Raw genomic sequence first — 18,279 nt, 5'->3', positions numbered from 1 at the left:
GATCTAGGAATACCCTGACTCAACTATCTTTTCTATTTGAAAATATGATTATATTTTTGAAATTATACATTAGATTGTTTCTAATCAAAGATATCGTGTACATGCTCTTCAATTGAAGTAGAGCAATTAAGGAAAGCCATCAAAATCAATTTTTTTTACACAAATCATAAAATGCATATCACAATCCCTAGAATACAAAAAATGTAATATTGCAATTCAAAGAGAAATAACATATGCACACAAACACTATGAAACAACAAACATAAACCAACAGTTTACCTCACATAGATAAGCAATTATATGCTCCATTTCGGCAGCTTACAATATCATTAACATATTGAAAAGTTGGCATGAAAATAAGTCATCCATATCCTTCAACCTTGGACAAGAATGGATTCTCATTGAGTGAAGATTGTGGAAGCATTGCTGGTATATGAGGTTATATTCTACAACAAAACAAAATAAGATTGCATAAAGATATATACCATTGACTTATTAAACCAAATTAGAAAAGCCACAAGATTGGACTTCAATTTTTATGTGGGTTGGTTTGTAAGATCATATTTGATCATTATATGTAGGCTATGTTTGGTTTGTGAAAAATTTGAGGGAAAGTGTAATGGAAAGAAAATATAAAGGAAAAATATAAGGAAAAAAAAGTGAAAAAAATAAAAAAAATTAATTTAGAATTAATAGATTACTTTTATATACTTCTAACTTGTTTTATTTATTTTAACTCTTCAATATAAAAATTAAATAATTTAGAAAATATGTAAATTTCAAACTAATTTTAGTTATATTTGTTTTTTTTTATATATATATTTTTCATAATATAACCAAATACGAAAAAATCATTTTCATTAATATTTATTTTCTTTCCTTAATACTTTCTATAGTAAAAGTTGTAGATTTCTAATTCCAATAACGAGATGACCTGCAATCAATTGCCTTGTATGTTTGAAATGGAATAGCATTTTTTAAGTATTTCAGCAGTACGTGGGAGGTATACAACCATGAAAAGATGTTATAATTGAATGCTTTATTTGGACCCATACCTATTCAGGATCAAATGACAGTTAATTGTGAAAAGGGTCTCACCTAGAATCGCATCGTAGCCTCTCTGAGATTGCTGCAGCCCCTTATTCTCCAACAGGTACGAAACATGGAAGAAAAACATTTTTTGTAGCCTCGTCCTCCCACTCTACTTTATTCCACCACTTCTTGTGTCCTTCAATGACAATTCGATTTCCCTTGGCACTGTTGACGCTGAGTGGCAGCTTCTTTAGAAGTGGACAATTACGCACATGGATTGTATTTAAGCAGATAAATGGCAGGGCATTCCAAAATATGCTCTTCAATTGTGGTAGACCAACTAACCAAAGTGCGTGGAGTTTGACAAATGAACTCAGGTTTTCTCCATTCTTTGCAGATTCACCACATTTACCGGTACCTATTACTTCTTGCATTTGATCACAATCAATTATTGTAAGCACTTTAAGGTTAGGAGCAAAAACAAGCCATGTTAGATCCTTCAACCTCGAACACCTTTCGACCCTTAGCCACGAAAGGCTGTGGAAACTGTTGTGGGAACTGACCTTTGAGTTAAGGTAATTAGATTCTGTTGTTTCCTTTCCTTCCCAAGCCCAATCAATCTCCAAATCTTCCAACGAGCCACAGTTTGAGATATAGAGGCTACGGAGACGCTTTACATTGCTGAGAGATGTTAAATTGAGAGAGCTTGAACCATTGAAATTCTTGAGGCATAGACGGGAAATGCAGCTTCTTAGCTTGTTAGAGCTTAGAAGCCTTTTGAAAGCAGGGGCACTTGTTACACTGACGCCTAAATCATGCAAGTACTTTAAGGACTCCAATTCCTGAATCAAGGCTTCATTATCATCAGACAAAAGACCATCTTTGAGTACTGTTCTTTCAGAAATTCCAGAGTCCAACATATTGATCACTTGCAACATTGAAAGACTTGATATCAACTGCTCTGGAATTGAAGAAAGTTGAGGCATCTGAGCCAACAGCAAAAATTTCAATTTACCCAGGTTCTTCAACTCAATTGGCAACTCTTTTATGTTAGTTTCTGATAGGTCGAGATACTGCAATGAAACCAAATTAGAGATTCCCTGTGGTAATTCAGTCATGCTATTATTTGACAAGTCTAAAACTGTTAGATTTGGCATAAACTGGAAGAAATTATCAGTGACCATCTTCAAACTATTATTCTTAAGAAACAAAGTTGAAAGATTGGGGCAATTGGGAGACCCTGTTAGTTTCTCAATTTGGTTATCCATCAGTGAAATCCTTTTTGGCCCCTTCCATCTAGCAACTTCAGGAGCTTCAGTTAATGTACTGCCGGCCTTCACCAAGAACTTGTCGTGCTCCTTCCCAGTTTCACAAGCTATCCACAATGCCATATCACGGATTACATCATGCAGTTTTACTTGATAATCAACATCACATTCTTCTAATAGACATGCATGAATCAGAGTGCCAATAATGTTGTAACCCTGGTTTTGTGCTCCCTCCATGTCATCAAATTCATCTAAAAAGCCTTCACAAATCCAACGGTCTATCAAACTTAATTTTGACATCTTATAATCTTCCGGATATAGAGAACAATACAAGAAGCAAGATCTGGAAACTTGGGTGGGTAAGCAATCATAACTGTATTTTAAAAGAGGAAACACTTTGTCCCCCATACCTGGAAATTTTGAGGCAGAGCTTTGTAACACTTTTATTGCATACTTCCATTCCTCCGGTGTCTTCTTACAAGCCATGGCCCTGCCCATGGTAGTTAGCACAAGTGGCAAACCGCAACACTCTTGTGCGATGGCTTGAGCGAGCTCCGGTATCTCAGGATGGAAATCGAGAGTGTCTTCTCCCAGCTTCATTCGAAACAATTCCCAGGATTCTGTCCATGTTAGGCATTCCACTTTGATCTTCTTATCAGCTTCCATTTGAGCGCAAATCTCTTCTGATCGAGTGGTGAATACTATCTTATTTTTCTTATTTTGGAATGGGACCCCGACGTCTGATAAATCCAACCGCTCCCATAAATCATCTAGCAACAGCACAAACCTCTTTTCGCTCAGGACTCTCCAGATGCTCGTAGCTTTCTCATCTCGACTTTTGCTTTTCCATTTATCATCACAAAACCCTATCTTCTTCCGGATGTCGTCCTGAATGTTTTCAAGGTTTACAGTTTTGGAAACTGTTGCCCAGATCACAAAATCAAAATCATGGGTTCTTTTATTAAAAGCATTATTGATTTGGGTTAAGAGGGTGGTTTTCCCAACTCCTCCTAATCCATATAGGCCGATAATTCCCACTTGTTCTTGATGAAGGCTGCTCCAAACCTTACCAATTCTGGAATTCATGCCAACAGTTGCTTGACTAGGCCTTTCACCTATGCGAGGTGAAGGTAACCTCTCGGCCACCACATCCGAAGGTCTTTGGCTCATTAGAATGTCCACTTCTTTCAACTTTCTAGCTACTCTCTTCCCCAACTTGTATCTAGTCCTGCAATGCCTAGGACAGCAACCACCGAGACATTTCTTCTCAACCTCCTTGGTGCCATCTCCAATCAGTTGAGTGACTTGAGTTTCCAGAGTTTCAACCCTTGAAAGCCACCCTTGTACTTGGTCCAGCGGCTGCATTTGTTCCCTCTCAGCAATATCCACCATCCTCTTCACATCGTTCCTTAACTCCCTCAATCTTTCACAAGCGGTTCCCAATTCTACCAGATTTTCAGGAAGTTTGCGCAGGTAATTTGCATGCTCAGTAGCGCCATCCCAGAAGCTAGAGACAATGCAGTCAGCGGGGAGTGAAATGGAGCAAATGTTGCCCATGGTTTTGTCAACGAGGATTAAGAACTAGCTAGTTTTGGGGGAAATGATGAGTGTGGAGAGCTTTGGGATGATGAATCAAGCAGAAGAGAGGAGTTGGTTTAGAAGAAGATATAGGTATTGGCTTCAACATCTCGTTGAAGACGGTGCTTCATGTTCCCTTATTGCCCTTCAGATGTAACTTGATTTCATTCCAAGCGACTTGTAATTCCCATTAATATGTTTGGTTTCTAGAAAATTTGTGGGAAATGTAATTATTATGACTATGTCCATCAATGTTATATATTGACAATTTTTTTGCAATATTAGAAATGTGTTTGGTACAAAATATTGTATCTAAAAAGTGTTTTTAAGATAATCACTTATCAAGTATTTATTGAAAAAAATATTATAAAAGATTTTTCACAATTACAAGTGATTTTTCATATTTTTAAGAGTGTTGTGATCTAAATTTTGTCACACTTAAATTTTTCATAGAAATATTACTAATAAAAGCCTAAACTTTAGACCTTCTAATATTCAAACACTTCATTTATTACCCGAGTCGATCTATCTCTTCTTTTTACATCATTTCTCAGCTTGCATAGGCCCTCTTAGCTTTTATAAATTTTGAGGAAAATATAAGGAAAAAAAATTAGAGAGGAAGGGTAGAAAGAAAAAAAATTATATTTAAAATGAATGTTTTTTTTTATTTACTACAAATCTATCTAACTTAATTTTCCTCTCCTCTATAAAGTTTTTTCTAATATTATTTGGAGTGTTTTTATATTATTTTTATGATCAATTCTTTTCATGGTACTCTACCATCTTCTACCATAATAGAGGAAAGTTTTATTTTATTGTACTAAATAGATATCGATTTTGAAAAGGGTTATTAATTTAATTTTTTTAATAATTATTATTTTTAATAATATTTTATCAATGAAATTGATGAATGACTACGGTTAAAGTATAGGATAGTAAGACCGAAATAAAATCAATCAAATAAAATTATTTTTGAGATTTTTCACTAATGTTGTAGTTCATATTCTTTTGGTGATATATATGAAATATCATAAAAAAAATGTTTTAGTGACTTCGAACTCGTTTTGGGAATTATATTAATGGGTTTTTATTTGCAATACTTTTTTTTAGTTGTGTTTTCATTAGAAATATTTTTAAAGAGAAACACTTAGCGCATATTTTAATACATTTTCCAGTTTTGTTTTAAAAAATAGAGAATCTTATATAAAATATAAGAGTAAAGGGCATTGAATGAGAAAGGCCAAAAAAGACACAGAGAGACGTTGGAGAAGGTAGGGAAGGTGACAGGCTGGAAGGGGCTGGGGGCTCAATATAGAAATAATATCGGGAAGCGTTGACGATCCAACTGGCAGTCGGCATTGGGACATTGAGGTTGTATCAAGTGCCACATCAGCTACCATTGCCAATCCACACACCCCTCGCGACTTGTGACTTGTGAGTTGGGATAAATGAATCTCCATTTTTACATTTGAGAGTCCAGCTGGATGACAGCCAACCCACCACGTCCATTCACTTCTTTATTTTGCATTTGAGGGTCCAGCTGGATGACGCCCCCCTACCACCTCTATTCACTTCTTTATTGCCCAGTACCCCCGGGTAAGCAAAGATTTTTTAGTACAATAGTTTAAAAAGACCATTCCTAAAATATTATAGTGATAAAAATAATTTTAAATTTATTGTAATTTTTGTTAAATAAAAAAAATTATTTCTTTTTTAGACCGTCTCTTTAAAAAGATGATTTATTTCATTTTAAAAAGATAATAATAATATAAAAAAATTATCTTTTCAATAGGTGATTTATAAAATCTCTTTTAAAAAAATTAGAGAAAAAATCATCTTTTCAAGATATGATTTCTTAAAAAAAATTAATTAGAGAGACAATTTCTTCATTGATTAAAAAATACATATATATGGAGAAATCATCTCTCTTCAAGGCGATTTCTAAAAATATATATATATATATAAAACCAAAAAAACATGTGAAGTGAATTCAGTAATGTTTTAAATAAAATTGGCAACTTAATTAAATAACTTGATTAATTAACAGTTTTTATTTCATTTTTATGGTATCAATTACCAACTAATTTAATGATAATTCACATTTGATCCTAACATCTTGATTTGGATTTTCTAAAAATTGCAAATATACCATTAAATTGTTTAGCTTAAAAAGGAATTTATGATATGAAGTCTTCAATTTAGATATCAATTTTCTTAGACATATCATAAGGTTTGGATATAAAACTAATTACTAATACATCCATTCTTAATAGTTTTCAAATTCCTAATTTTTTTTTTAATATGACTTGAAGTCGGAATTACTGATTTCAACTTAATGCACTACATATTCTAAAATAATTAGCTTGAGGTAAAAAAAATTTCATAAAAGAATGAAACTATTTGGGTTTCAAGAAAATAATGTTAATTGCATTTATTTATTTTATATTATATTATTGTTGCCCTCCATGCATTGTTGTAACTAATAAGATTAGTTATGCAACTACCATACATTAACTAAACGTTAATTCATTTCCAACTCTAATTTATTTACAAAATAGTTGCAATCAATTCTTATTTATTTATGATTAGTTAGAGAACTATGAGATTAAAATAATATTAACAAGGACCATTTGGCCATACGAAAGAAAGACAAGATGTTATTATAAAATTCTTTTTCTATTATTACAATTGTTTCATCTAATAAGTAAGTATATCATGAAAAGGCATAAGGGAGGGTGACTTCATTCAATTATTTGACCTGAATGGATTGTGTGACTCAGCCCTTGTATATTCAATGAATCAATGAATCAATGAATAAACTAAGTGGAAATAACAAACATTGATAGAAACGATAATTGTTATTTATGAATAGTTAGAGAAGTTGTGGGATTAAAATAATAGTGAGAGAAGTTGGCCATATAAAAGAAGAAAAGATGCCATCAAATTCATTTTTTACTGTTATAAGCTTTATGTAAGTAGACCATGATAGAAGATAAGAGAGACTTCACTTAATTCAATAATTTAGACAATATGGTTTCGATTACTCCGCTCTTGTATATTTAATGAATAAATTATGATAAATAGCGTGGGAATGATCAAAGTTGATGGTAAGTTATCAAATTTTTTTAATTTTATTTTTTAAATCATGTTTCTCCGGTGTTACCAAGACATAGTATAAGTTTGTTTTTTCTTCTTATTTTTATCGTCGTTGTCTTAGTGGTTCAGTTAAAATACTACTTAGTCTTATTCATTTATCATACATCTTGGCATCTTCCTAACACTTCCTTTCTATTTTATTTTTAATATGATCTACAAAAGTTTTTTTATAGAAGGATTTGTGACTAAAATATTATAGGCACTATAATTGACCTTAATTTTCAAATATTTCTTACCTTCGGTTGCATGCTTTAACTTTTAATATATTTTAAAGGCATATAATTTTAAAATATTTTGGATGAACATGTAAAAAATTTACAAAATATCAATATTCAAATTTTATAAAATTATTACAAATATTATACAAAAATTTGAAAAAAAAATATGGGATAAAAGTTGATTAAAAAATTACAAAAATGTTAGACAAAATTCTAAAAAATAATAAACTAATTAATAATACATATATTGAAGTGATTCTTTTAAATAAATAAAAAAATCCTTATACATATGAGAACAAATATACTTATATATAAAGATAGTAAAGTACCATACAACTAAAGGATTCTTTTCAAAACTTCATTTGTTGGGAGAATTCAAGACTTAATTTATTAGGAAAATAACTTGTAACCATTTCTTATTGTTGATGATTTGGTAGAGTACGTAGTTGAAATGATTCTTTTCAAAACTTAATTTATCAGGAAAATAGCTGGCAACCATTTGTTATTAGGTAGAGTAGTTGTGGTATTAAAATAATAATAATGATGAGGATGATTATTTGACCACATGCAAAAATACAAGATGTTGCAAAGAATCTTTTTAGAATTATATATAGCTTTATCATTTAATTAAAAAAAGGTATATATATCATCGTAGGAGGAGATAGTTGGACTTTGTCCTATTATTTATTTGGTCAATATGGATTATGTGACTCAACTCTTGTGTATTCGATGAATAAATTAGGTGGAAATGATAAAAAGAATAATAATAATGATAATAGACAAATATTTGATGCCTCCACTATAATATATATAGAATATACAATTATTTAATTTTTTTCTTCCTGTTTTTATTTCTGAATTATGTTTCATCATTTGACAATATCAACCCAATTTCCTTCTAATTTTATCACTATTATTTCTGAAATTCAAATAAAATGCAACTTAAGTGAGAATCTTATTAATTTATCAGACATTTTCAATAAATAACACTCTATATAGATACTTTTTCCAAACATATAAGAAACTTATTAATTTATTGTATATATTTTTGTATTCAAACACTAATTAATTAGTTAATTATTAAGTACTAATAATTTGAATTCATTTCTTATTTTTATTTTTAGAGATAGAAATTAATAGTCACTTTCATATAAAATATAGTAACTCACACTTACATTATGTTTTTTAAATTTACCTTTGAATTTTTAAAATTTTGAAATAATTTTTAAAATCAATATAAGAGTTTGAGTCTATTTGACAATGCTTTTTGAAAAACATTGTCAACCTAAAAAAGTGTTTTTTAAAAAAATATTAGGTGTTTAATAAAATTTAAGAAATACTTTTAAATTTTAAAAGAAATTACTTATAGTATTGAAAAATTGCTTGTAGTGTTTTTTGCAGAAACATTTATAGGTAATTCTTTTAAAAACACTTTCATTAAAGACATTTCAAATTGAAACATTATTTTCTATTTTTTTAAACTAAAAATCATATCCAACTTATTCTTACAACATAATAGTTTGAAATAACGACCAATTGACTCAAACTCTATTCCACATGCACAATTACAAGACACTTGTCATGCATATAAAGCCATGCATCTCCTTCGTTTTGTCCATGCGTGGGGATTACAAGGATGGATAGAGGAGCAACAAAGGGAGTTTGGACCCTTCTTCCTGTAAACGTAAAAGCAATTAACCAAAAATGAAGAATACACATTCCAAGCATCAAATAGGCATGAAAATGGAAGGCTGGAAATCATTCCTTAGCTCCTTATTCTTATGTTGCTTTGGAAAATATTTTCAATTAAGGATGAAAATATTAAAAATGTACAAAATATTAATAGTATGATTTTACCAATATTTAGAATTACCATGTAAAATTTTTCAAATATTTAACATTTTAAAATCAATATAGGAATTAATATCATTTTCTACTTTTAAAAATTAAAATCATATCAAAATGATACTTAGATCACAACAATTTTAAACAACCCTATATAGACTTAGTACTTTATTACACATAATGCAATTACAAGACACTTGTCATAAACATCTCATAACACCATGCATTTCCTTTGTTTTGTCCCTGCATGGGAATTTCAAGGGTGGAGAGAGAATCAACCCACAAATGAACAATACACATTCCAACTATCAAATAGACATGAAAATAGAAGACTGGAAATCATTCTTAAGCTCCTTATTCTTATGTTGCTTTGAAAGCCCCTTATTCTTATGTTGCTTTGAAACGGGGCAAAAAGGCATTTAGAGTAGCTTTGTCCTTCTGTTCTAACTTACTCAGCCACTCTTCCTCTCCTTGAACTACTTTACAATCCTCTACATTGTTTGAGTTGAACGAGAACTTTTTCTTGGTAAGCTCTAATTCTTTGTGAGCAGATAAAGGGCAGTGTATGCCAATACGTAAATAAGGGAAAATGAGATTTGAAGTGTGGTAGAGTTTCTAAGGGGGCTCAACTATCCAATCTTAACTTGAAAGATTATTTTCTCAGCTTGTTGCATGCATGGATTATAGAATCAGTTTCTAAGACTTCATTAATTTTATTAGGCTATATGTTATTGTGATGGGCCCCTCTAAATGACCCATGTAGTTTCTTCCATGGGCGATAATAAAAATATGGGGAAACAAAACATGCATGACCATTTAGAGCCATGGTGAATTAATCTTGGATGATGGTACTAAATGTAAAAGCTTAATTTGATTTGCATCAAAATCATCCCTATATAAACATATGTTGATTTGGTACTAAATGTAAAACCTTAGTCATACCTTATTACCCCATACCTTATTCATTAGATGTCCCGTCTGATGTAGCCCATTTTGAGGAGTCCATTTAATGGAAGTGTAAATTTGAACAACCTCAGGAAGAAGTGTTTTGTAGTTCTTGTTATGCATTATAAATGCTAGGTACTAGCATACAAAGGTCTTACTAATGTAGGATGTCTACTTTTGTGAGCAAAAATTGTTCTATATTATCCCTATATATGGCAAATCTGCAACTCTACTTACCTAATGGAGCCTTGCTTAAAAACATGGTTTTAAAAATTGGAGTGGATGGGTTGTACCATCCTCATCAATTATCATTTTGACCATAAACAATATAGTTTTGCACATGCCTTAGGTCTGAAAATTGATATTCTAAAATTCTTTTAATTAAAAAGTAAAAAATAATTATTTATTTTTTATTTATTATTGACATATGAAAGTTAGAAAATAGTTAGAAAAGTTAAAAGTGTCTTCACTCAAAAAAAGATATTTTTAGTTATTTTTAATTATTTTCCTTTTTATAATTATTGTGAATTTTAATAATATAAATTATATATTTGTGAACAAAATGATTATGTCAACGCCTCCATTTTTAATTTAATTTAATTTTTATTTTATCATCTAAATACATTGTATATGAGTTGACTAAATGAGGTTTCTTCTTTAAAAAACTTACTGGCCACCAACACTCTCTCTTAATCATTTTTAACCTCATATGAACTCTTTTTGGGATAACAAATAGTAAATGGACACATTGGATAAAATGCTTTTCAAAAGGGTTAATCTTCACTTGTAGACAAATACTAACACTTCCATGAGGCTAACCTTTTAAGTAGTCTCTCCTTCAGAACATTTGACATAGTAGAAGACTTTGAAGGGAAAACCTAGGAAGACTAAGAAGGAAGGTATGCCCGTCGGGTAGCCCAGTTGGTTAGGGCAAATGATGGGAGATGCATGTGGTTCTAATAAGAGGCACATGATCTTGATTTTAAATCTTGCTATTGATGATACTTTGATTTACCCAGTGTCGATTGTTAGGGAAGGCCCAAGGTTTGGGTCTCTATGGAGAGTCCTAAGGGTTTAGAAGGTTCTTCGATTATCTCAAAAAAAAAAAAAAAAAAAAAAAAAGGAGAAGGGTAACTTGACCACCTTGGAACCCAACAAAGAGGTTAATTATTCAATATTGGGGACTTTTCACTTTTCTTCGAGCTTATTCTCAATTTTGAGATGACTTCACATCAAAACTGAGTCAGTGATCAATCACAAAAAAGCAATTTATCATAATGCAAAGAGTAAATGGGAGACTTCCGACCCTTTTCTTCATCTTCCCTTACTTTAAAGTCATAAAAGAAGCCCCTCTTGTCACCTTGGTAACAAAACAGTTAAAAGTCTTCATAACTAGAACAAACAAAGGAGATAAGAGGGTGCCTTGTTCAACCCACTTGGACTTTGAAAGAAACAAAAAAGAGCCATTCACAAACAGAGAAATTGTTACAATAGACATGAGGAATTGTATCCAACATATTCACTCGTTGCCAAATCCCATGACTGTTGGACTTCTGAATATCCAACTTGTAGGGACCCTTCCCCCTGATGACACATGACACGCATTTCTATCCGGATTAGCTCCATCCGGATTTCCCCCAAGGAGACACATGGTGCGCTTTCCCTATCCGGACTCCCTCAGGGAGAAGCACACGACACTCGCAAACATCATACCCGGACAATCGACATATCCTATCCGGATATGTTTGACTGGATCGTTGACTAAAGTAAGCAAGTCTTACTACGTCATTTCGACAGCCTACCATGACCCACGTTCCACCACCTGCAGAATGAAAGGACAGGAATGATGGCAAGTCACTTCCTACGATCTCTGACAGCTGCGGCGCCTCCCACGATTTCTGTCAGCCGCCCGTAGGGTGATGATGGCCCTGTCACCACCTAGAGGCATCATGACAAGCCAAAATATCTCCCTACCATTAAAGAGAGAAACAAAGCTCCTAAACGCTATATATATGGACCTTCACACAAAGAGGAAGGTAAGCTTGCTATACCTAGTAAAAGACCAACTGATTATTCTCTCTAACCATGGCTGACAAAACCATCGGAGGGTGTGTTCGGACACCCTGTTCGGACGCCTTTTGCAGGAACGATTGAACCAGAAATCTATATTGGTTGAGATCGTGCGTCCATCCATTTGGCAACTACATGGATCAGCAGGGACGCGAGGCCTCAACATTGGCGCTGTCTGTGGGAATCTCGCTGATTCAGTCACCGGCAAAGATGGCCACACCTTCCCGAAGTCGTTCATCTGGTAGGGGAGAGGAAGATAATTCTGAATGGCGCCAAGCCATCGAAAGAAGACAGTTGGCAAGCGAACGACAACTGCAAACTCTCCTCCAGGAGACAGAAAGGTTAAGAGAAGAAAACGCGGTGCTACGCATCTAGGCTTCATCGACGGGGCCTCCCCGTCGTCAGCGTTCAAGAGGCCAGGTAGCAAACTCAAGGCCAGAACCAGAGTCAATATACCCTGGGATAGTAGGAGCCATCCCAGAAACATGCAACGTTAGGCCACATGAGCCACACACTCCCATGCATCGAGCTCCCCATGAGGAAAGCTCAGACTCTACTCATTTTTAAGCAAAAAGACAATGCGATAAAAGGCCACAGTTGTCAAACTCAATGCATGCGAGGCTAGGCCCACAAGAGCCTAGGAGGCCAAGGCCGCCAGTAGCCACAACCTGGGGAGCGCACCCTGACCCTATGGTCACCCCTATGGTGCAGAACGTTCAACCGCACCTAGCGGTACGACAAGCTGGGAGAAACCTCCTAAATGAGCCACCCATTGGCTCCATCAGCAAAAGGCTGGACGACATGCTCTCCATGCCTTTCTGCTCTCATATCATTCATTACGAGCCCCTAAGGGGATTCTTCCTGCCTAAATTCTCCACATACGATGGGTCCAACGACCCCTTCGACCATATTATGCATTATCGACAGTTTATGACTCTCGATATAGGCAGCGACGTGCTGCTATGCAAAGTATTCCCCGCCAGCCTACAAGGGCAGACCCTCTCATGGTTTCACCGCTTACCTCCCAACTCTGTTGATAATTTTAGAGACCTATCGGAAGCCTTCGTGGGACAATACTTATGCTCCGCTCGACATAAGTAGAACATCAGCACTCTGCAAAACATAAAAATGCAGGATAACGAATCCTTAAGGGAGTTCGTGAAGCGGTTTGGTCAAGCTGTACTACAGGTAGAGGCTTACATCATGGATGCTGTCCTGCAGATATTCAAACGAAGCATCTGTCCAGGCACCCTATTTTTTTAATCACTCGCTAAAAAGCCTCCTACGACGATGGACGACTTGTTCCGGCGTGCGAGCAAATACTTAATGCTCGAAGATGATGTGCGTGCAGCCACCCAACAAGTCTTGGTTGCCGGACAGACATCTAGAAGGGGTGCGAAAAGAAGTGCCAAACTTCCGGACCGGCCAAGGCCGTCCGATCGAAGGCAGGAAGGGCCAAGTCGCCCGGAAATGCCGCCCCTCACACCTTTTTCCATATCATATGAGAAGCTTCTCCCTATGATCCAAGACATGTCCGACTTCAGGTGGCCTAGACTCCTAGGAACGGACCCATCCAAAAGAGATCATAGTAAAAAATGTGCCTTCCATAAGGAGCATGATCACACAACGGAGACATGCAGGTGCCTCCATTATTTGGTCGAAAGGCTCATAAGGGCGGGACATTTAAAGCAATACCTCCGCTCAAATGTCGGAGGTAGAGACGTTTCCTGAAATCACAACTCTGGGGCCCCCAGGGCCCTAGCCGCCCCCAAATCCATTATAAACTATATTAACGGAGGCCCATTTGACGAGGAGTACTACTCCAAACGAAAGAGACAAAAGTTGTTGCGGGCAGCATCGGTGCGTGAACGTGTCAACTCCATCCGGCCTGGAGTAATTGAGGGGGGCCCTCGCCCTAGAAGATGGGACAATCATTTTTCCACCAGTAGACCCCACCCGGATATTGCATCCGTACCGCGATGCCCTCATCCTGTCCCTAGAGATAAGAGACTTCGACGTGAGGCGCATCCTGGTTGACTTGGGCAGCTCGGCCGATCTTGTACAAGCATCGGTCATTAGCCACATGGGACACAGTCTCACAGGCCTCGAAAACCCTGGGCGAATCTTGTCCGGATTCAACGGGTCGTCAACTACTTCCTTGGGAGACATTGTACTGCCGGTCCAAGCTTGCCCAGTCACTCTCAACGTACAATTTTCGGTGGTACAAGATTTATCACCCTTCAATGTCATCTTGGGGTGCACATGGCTGCACTACATGAAAGCCATCCCCTCTACGTATCATCAAATGGTAAGCTTCCTTACCAAGGATGGGCAAATTGACCTATACGGCAGCCAGTTAGCCGCTCGCCAATGCTACCAGATAGCACGTGAAGCAGGAACCAGCCAGGAGGATGCATCCCTCCCTGAGTCCAGCCATGCACGTGACCAATAGCAATTATTGAGTCCGGCGGACAAAGATCCCCCGGCAATGGATCCCTTGCAAGCGATCCAAATTTCGGAAGAAGGTACTTACCTTACGAATATCAGTTCCCTCCTGACACCAGAAGAGACCCGGAACATGCAGAACGCCCTCAGACAAAATCATGACGTCTTCGCATGGGCACATTCTGATATGAAGGGAATTCATCCCTCAATTACCTCTCATAGGCTTAACGTCTTGCCAACAGCAAAACCCATCCAGCAGAGGGTTAGACGTTTTCACCCGAACAGACAAAAAATTATCCGAAATGAGATTGACAAATTGCTAGAAGCTGGATTCATCAGAGAAGTGGATTACCCGGACTGGTTGGCAAATGTAGTGGTAGTACCCAAAAAAGAAGGCAAATGGCGGGTGTGCGTCGATTACACCAACCTCAATAATGCATGCCCAAAAGACAGTTTTCCTTTGCCACGGATAGATCAAATTATGGATTCCACTACTGGGCAAGGGATGCTCTTATTCTTGGACGCCTTCTCCGGATACCACCAAATCCCCATGTCCTCGGTTGACGAAGAAAAAACAGCCTTCATAACGCCACACGGTCTTTATTGCTACAAAGTCATGCCATTCGGACTCAAAAACGCTGGCGCCACTTATCAGAGACTGATGACGAAAATCTTCAAACCTCTGGTCGGCCGCACAGTAGAGGTATATATTGACGACATCGTGGTTAAAAGCAAAACCCGAGAAGAACATGTCCTCCACTTGCAAGAAGTCTTCCAACTCTTAAGGAAGTATGACATGAAGCTGAATCCTTCCAAATGCGCCTTTGGCGTAAGTGCTGGCAAATTCCTGGGATTTATGGTCAGCCAAAGGGGGATAGAGGTTAGCCCAGATCAAGTCAAGGTAGTCATGGAAACACCATCCCCAAGGAGCAAAAAGGAATTACAGCGCCTCACAGGCAAACTCGTCGTGCTAGGACGTTTTATAGCCCGATTCACTGATGAACTGCGACCCTTCTTCTTGGCAATACGAAAAGCTGGAGCAAACGGATGGACGGACAGCTGTCAAAGCGCTCTTGAAAAAATTAAACACTACCTCATGCAACCGCCCATCCTGAGCAGTCCCCTCCCTAAAGAAAAACTGTATATGTATCTGGCTGTATCAGAGTGGGCAATTAGCGTTGTTCTATTCCGTTGCCCATCGCCCAAGGAGCAGAAACCTATCTACTACGTCAGCAGAACATTGGCAGACGTAGAAACCAGGTATTCAAAGATGGAGCTAACGACCTTAACTCTTCGAAGTACCGCCCAGAAGCTTTGCCCTTACTTCCAAGCCCACCTGGTGGTCATGCTAACTAACCAACCCCTTCGCAACATTCTGCACAAGCCGGACCTAACCGGAAGAATGCTTCAATGGGCCATAGAGTTAAGTGAATATGGAATCGAGTTCCAACCCAGGTTATCCATGAAAGGCCAAGTTATGGCTGACTTCGTGCTGGAATACTCCCGAAGGCCTATCCAGCACAAGGAATCAAGTGAAAAAGAGTGGTGGACTTTGCGGGTCGATGGAGTCTCACGATCATCAGGATCCGAAATAGGGCTCCTACTGCAATCACCAACAGGAGAACATCTGGAGCAAGCCATCCGGCTGGGGTTCACCGCCTCTAACAATGAAGCGGAATATGAGGTCATCCTATCCGGATTAGACCTCGCCCTGGCTCTATCCGTCTCCAAGCTCCGGGTCTATAGTGACTCCCAACTCATGGTAAGGCACGTTAAGAAGGAATACGAAGCTAAGGACACGCGCATGGCGCGATATCTGGCTAAAGTAAGAGACACCTTACAGCGGTTCACCGAATGGACGATCGAAAAAATAAAACGAACTGAAAATGGGCGCGCCGACGCCTTGGCAAGCATAACTGCCTCCCTCCCCATCAAAGAAGCCATATTGTTGCCTATACATGTGCAAGCCAACCCTTTCGTCGCGGAAGCTTCCACTTGCAATACCATTGAGGCAAACCAAGTAGACAGCCAAGAGTGGACAAAAGACATTATAAGGTACCTCCGGACAGGCACTTTGCCTGAAGAACCCAAGCAGGCACACAAGATCCTGGTGCAAGCCGCCCGTTTCACCCTGATTGGGGGGCACTTGTACAAGCGATCCTTCACAGGTCCCTATCTCCGGTGCCTAAACCACTCAGAGGCCCTGTATGTATTAGCTGAATTGCACGAGGGAGTATGTGGAAATCATTCTGGAGGTCGATCTCTAGCACACAGGGCCCATTCGCAAGGATATTACTGGCCCATGATGAAGAAGGATGCGGCAGCCTATGTCAAAAAATGTGACAAATGCCAAAGGCATGCCCCCATACCACATGTGTCGTTGGAGACATTGAAGCCAATTTCAGGCCCTTGGCCCTTCGTGAAGTGGGGCATGGACATAGTAGGACCCCTACCAGCCACACCCGCTCAAAAGAAATTCCTGCTCGTCGCCACAGATTACTTCAGTAAATGGGTGGAAGCTGAAGCATATGCTAGCATCAAAGACAAAGATGTCACCAAGTTCGTGTGGAAGAACATCATCTGCCGCTTCGGAATCCCCCAAACCATTATAGCCGACAACGGTCCACAGTTTGATAGCATCGCTTTCCGGAATTTCTGTTCGGAACTAAACATCCGAAATTCATACTCCACACCGCGTTATCCTCAAAGTAATGGGCAAGCAGAGGCCACAAACAAGACTCTAATCACTGCCTTAAAGAAGAGGCTCGAGCAAGCCAAAGGAAAATGGGTGGAGGAGCTACCCGGCGTCCTATGGGCTTATCGAACCACACCCGGACGTCTGACAGGAAACACTCCCTTCGCCCTCGCATACGGTATGGACGCAATCATTCCTACTGAAATAGGGCTACCCACTATCCGGACCGAGGCAGGAAGGCAGGATGATGCAAATGCGGAGTTAGGAAGAAACTTGGACTGGGCAGACGAAGTAAGAGAAACTGCATCCATCTGGATGGCAGACTATCAACAAAGGGCATCCGCTCACTACAATCGCAAGGTAAGGCCCAGAAATTTCAAAAGTGGTACACTGGTCCTTAGAAAGGTTTTCGAAAATACTGCTGAGATAGGAGCAGGAAAGTTTCAAGCCAACTGGGAAGGCCCCTATATAGTATCTAAGACAAGTGAAAGTGGAGCTTATCATCTACAAAAGCTAGACGGAACCCCATTACTTAGACCATGGAATGTGTCCAATTTAAAGCAGTATTACCAATGAAAGAAAGATACAAGTACAATATGAATAAGTATGTTTTATTAATACTTGTGAAGTTGTATACAAAGAGTTCTCCGGACTGCAAAATATAGAGAGAAGATAGCAATAAAAAATTACAAAAAGAAAAGCTCTTATTGGGAAGGCTTGCCGCGCAGCTTCTCCTCCTTACCCGGGGGAATCGAAGGGACGTCCCGTTTGATACCATTTTTCTTCATACAGCAACGGTAGCCGAAGAAGTACATTTTATCTACCTGCTTTTGGTAGTCCGCTTCAAGTTCCTCCATTTCCGCAGCAAACTCAGCCTCCAACTCTTCTTTTTGCGCTGATAAACAAAACTGCAAATCCTCTCTCTGCTTTTTCTCAATAGACACCTCTGTCCGGAGTTGCTTCACTTCCCCCCTCAGCTGCGCCATCTCGCCCTCCGCCTCATGCAGGCGGGCGTCTGTAGATTCCT

The 18,279-nt window shown here is 37.8% G+C and overlaps 2 protein-coding genes and 1 pseudogene across 2 annotated transcripts; 2 read left to right on the top strand and 1 right to left on the bottom strand.

Annotated features, from left to right (window-relative positions):
• Positions 1-263: 263 nt before the first annotated feature.
• LOC117922097 (disease resistance protein SUMM2-like) lies at positions 264-4,002 on the bottom strand. Its single transcript, XM_034840118.1, has 2 exons — positions 1,099-4,002; positions 264-446 (listed from the first exon to the last, which is right to left on the bottom strand). The coding sequence occupies exon 1, from the start codon at positions 3,855-3,857 to the stop codon at positions 1,140-1,142; it is 2,718 nt and encodes a 905-aa protein (XP_034696009.1). The 5' UTR covers positions 3,858-4,002; the 3' UTR covers positions 264-446; positions 1,099-1,139.
• Positions 4,003-13,402: 9,400 nt separating this feature from the next.
• LOC117921736 lies at positions 13,403-14,564 on the top strand (annotated as a pseudogene).
• A 180-nt stretch (positions 14,565-14,744) lies between these two features.
• LOC117922096 lies at positions 14,745-17,828 on the top strand. Its single transcript, XM_034840117.1, has one exon. The coding sequence runs from the start codon at positions 14,745-14,747 to the stop codon at positions 17,826-17,828; it is 3,084 nt and encodes a 1,027-aa protein (XP_034696008.1).
• The last annotated feature ends 451 nt before the right edge of the window (positions 17,829-18,279 follow it).

This window comes from Vitis riparia, chromosome 9 (genome assembly GCF_004353265.1).
Source record: "Vitis riparia cultivar Riparia Gloire de Montpellier isolate 1030 chromosome 9, EGFV_Vit.rip_1.0, whole genome shotgun sequence".
Lineage (NCBI taxonomy): Eukaryota > Viridiplantae > Streptophyta > Magnoliopsida > Vitales > Vitaceae > Vitis > Vitis riparia.
The sequence above is the reverse complement of the archived record's forward strand: the minus strand, read 5'-3'. Positions and strand labels throughout refer to the sequence as shown.

Excerpts from the sequence above, each read along its gene's own strand:
- LOC117922097 (XM_034840118.1), bottom strand. The coding sequence starts at position 3,857 with ATGGGCAACATTTGCTCCATTTCACTCCCCGCTGACTGCATTGTCTCT.
- LOC117922096 (XM_034840117.1), top strand. The coding sequence starts at position 14,745 with ATGAAGGGAATTCATCCCTCAATTACCTCTCATAGGCTTAACGTCTTG.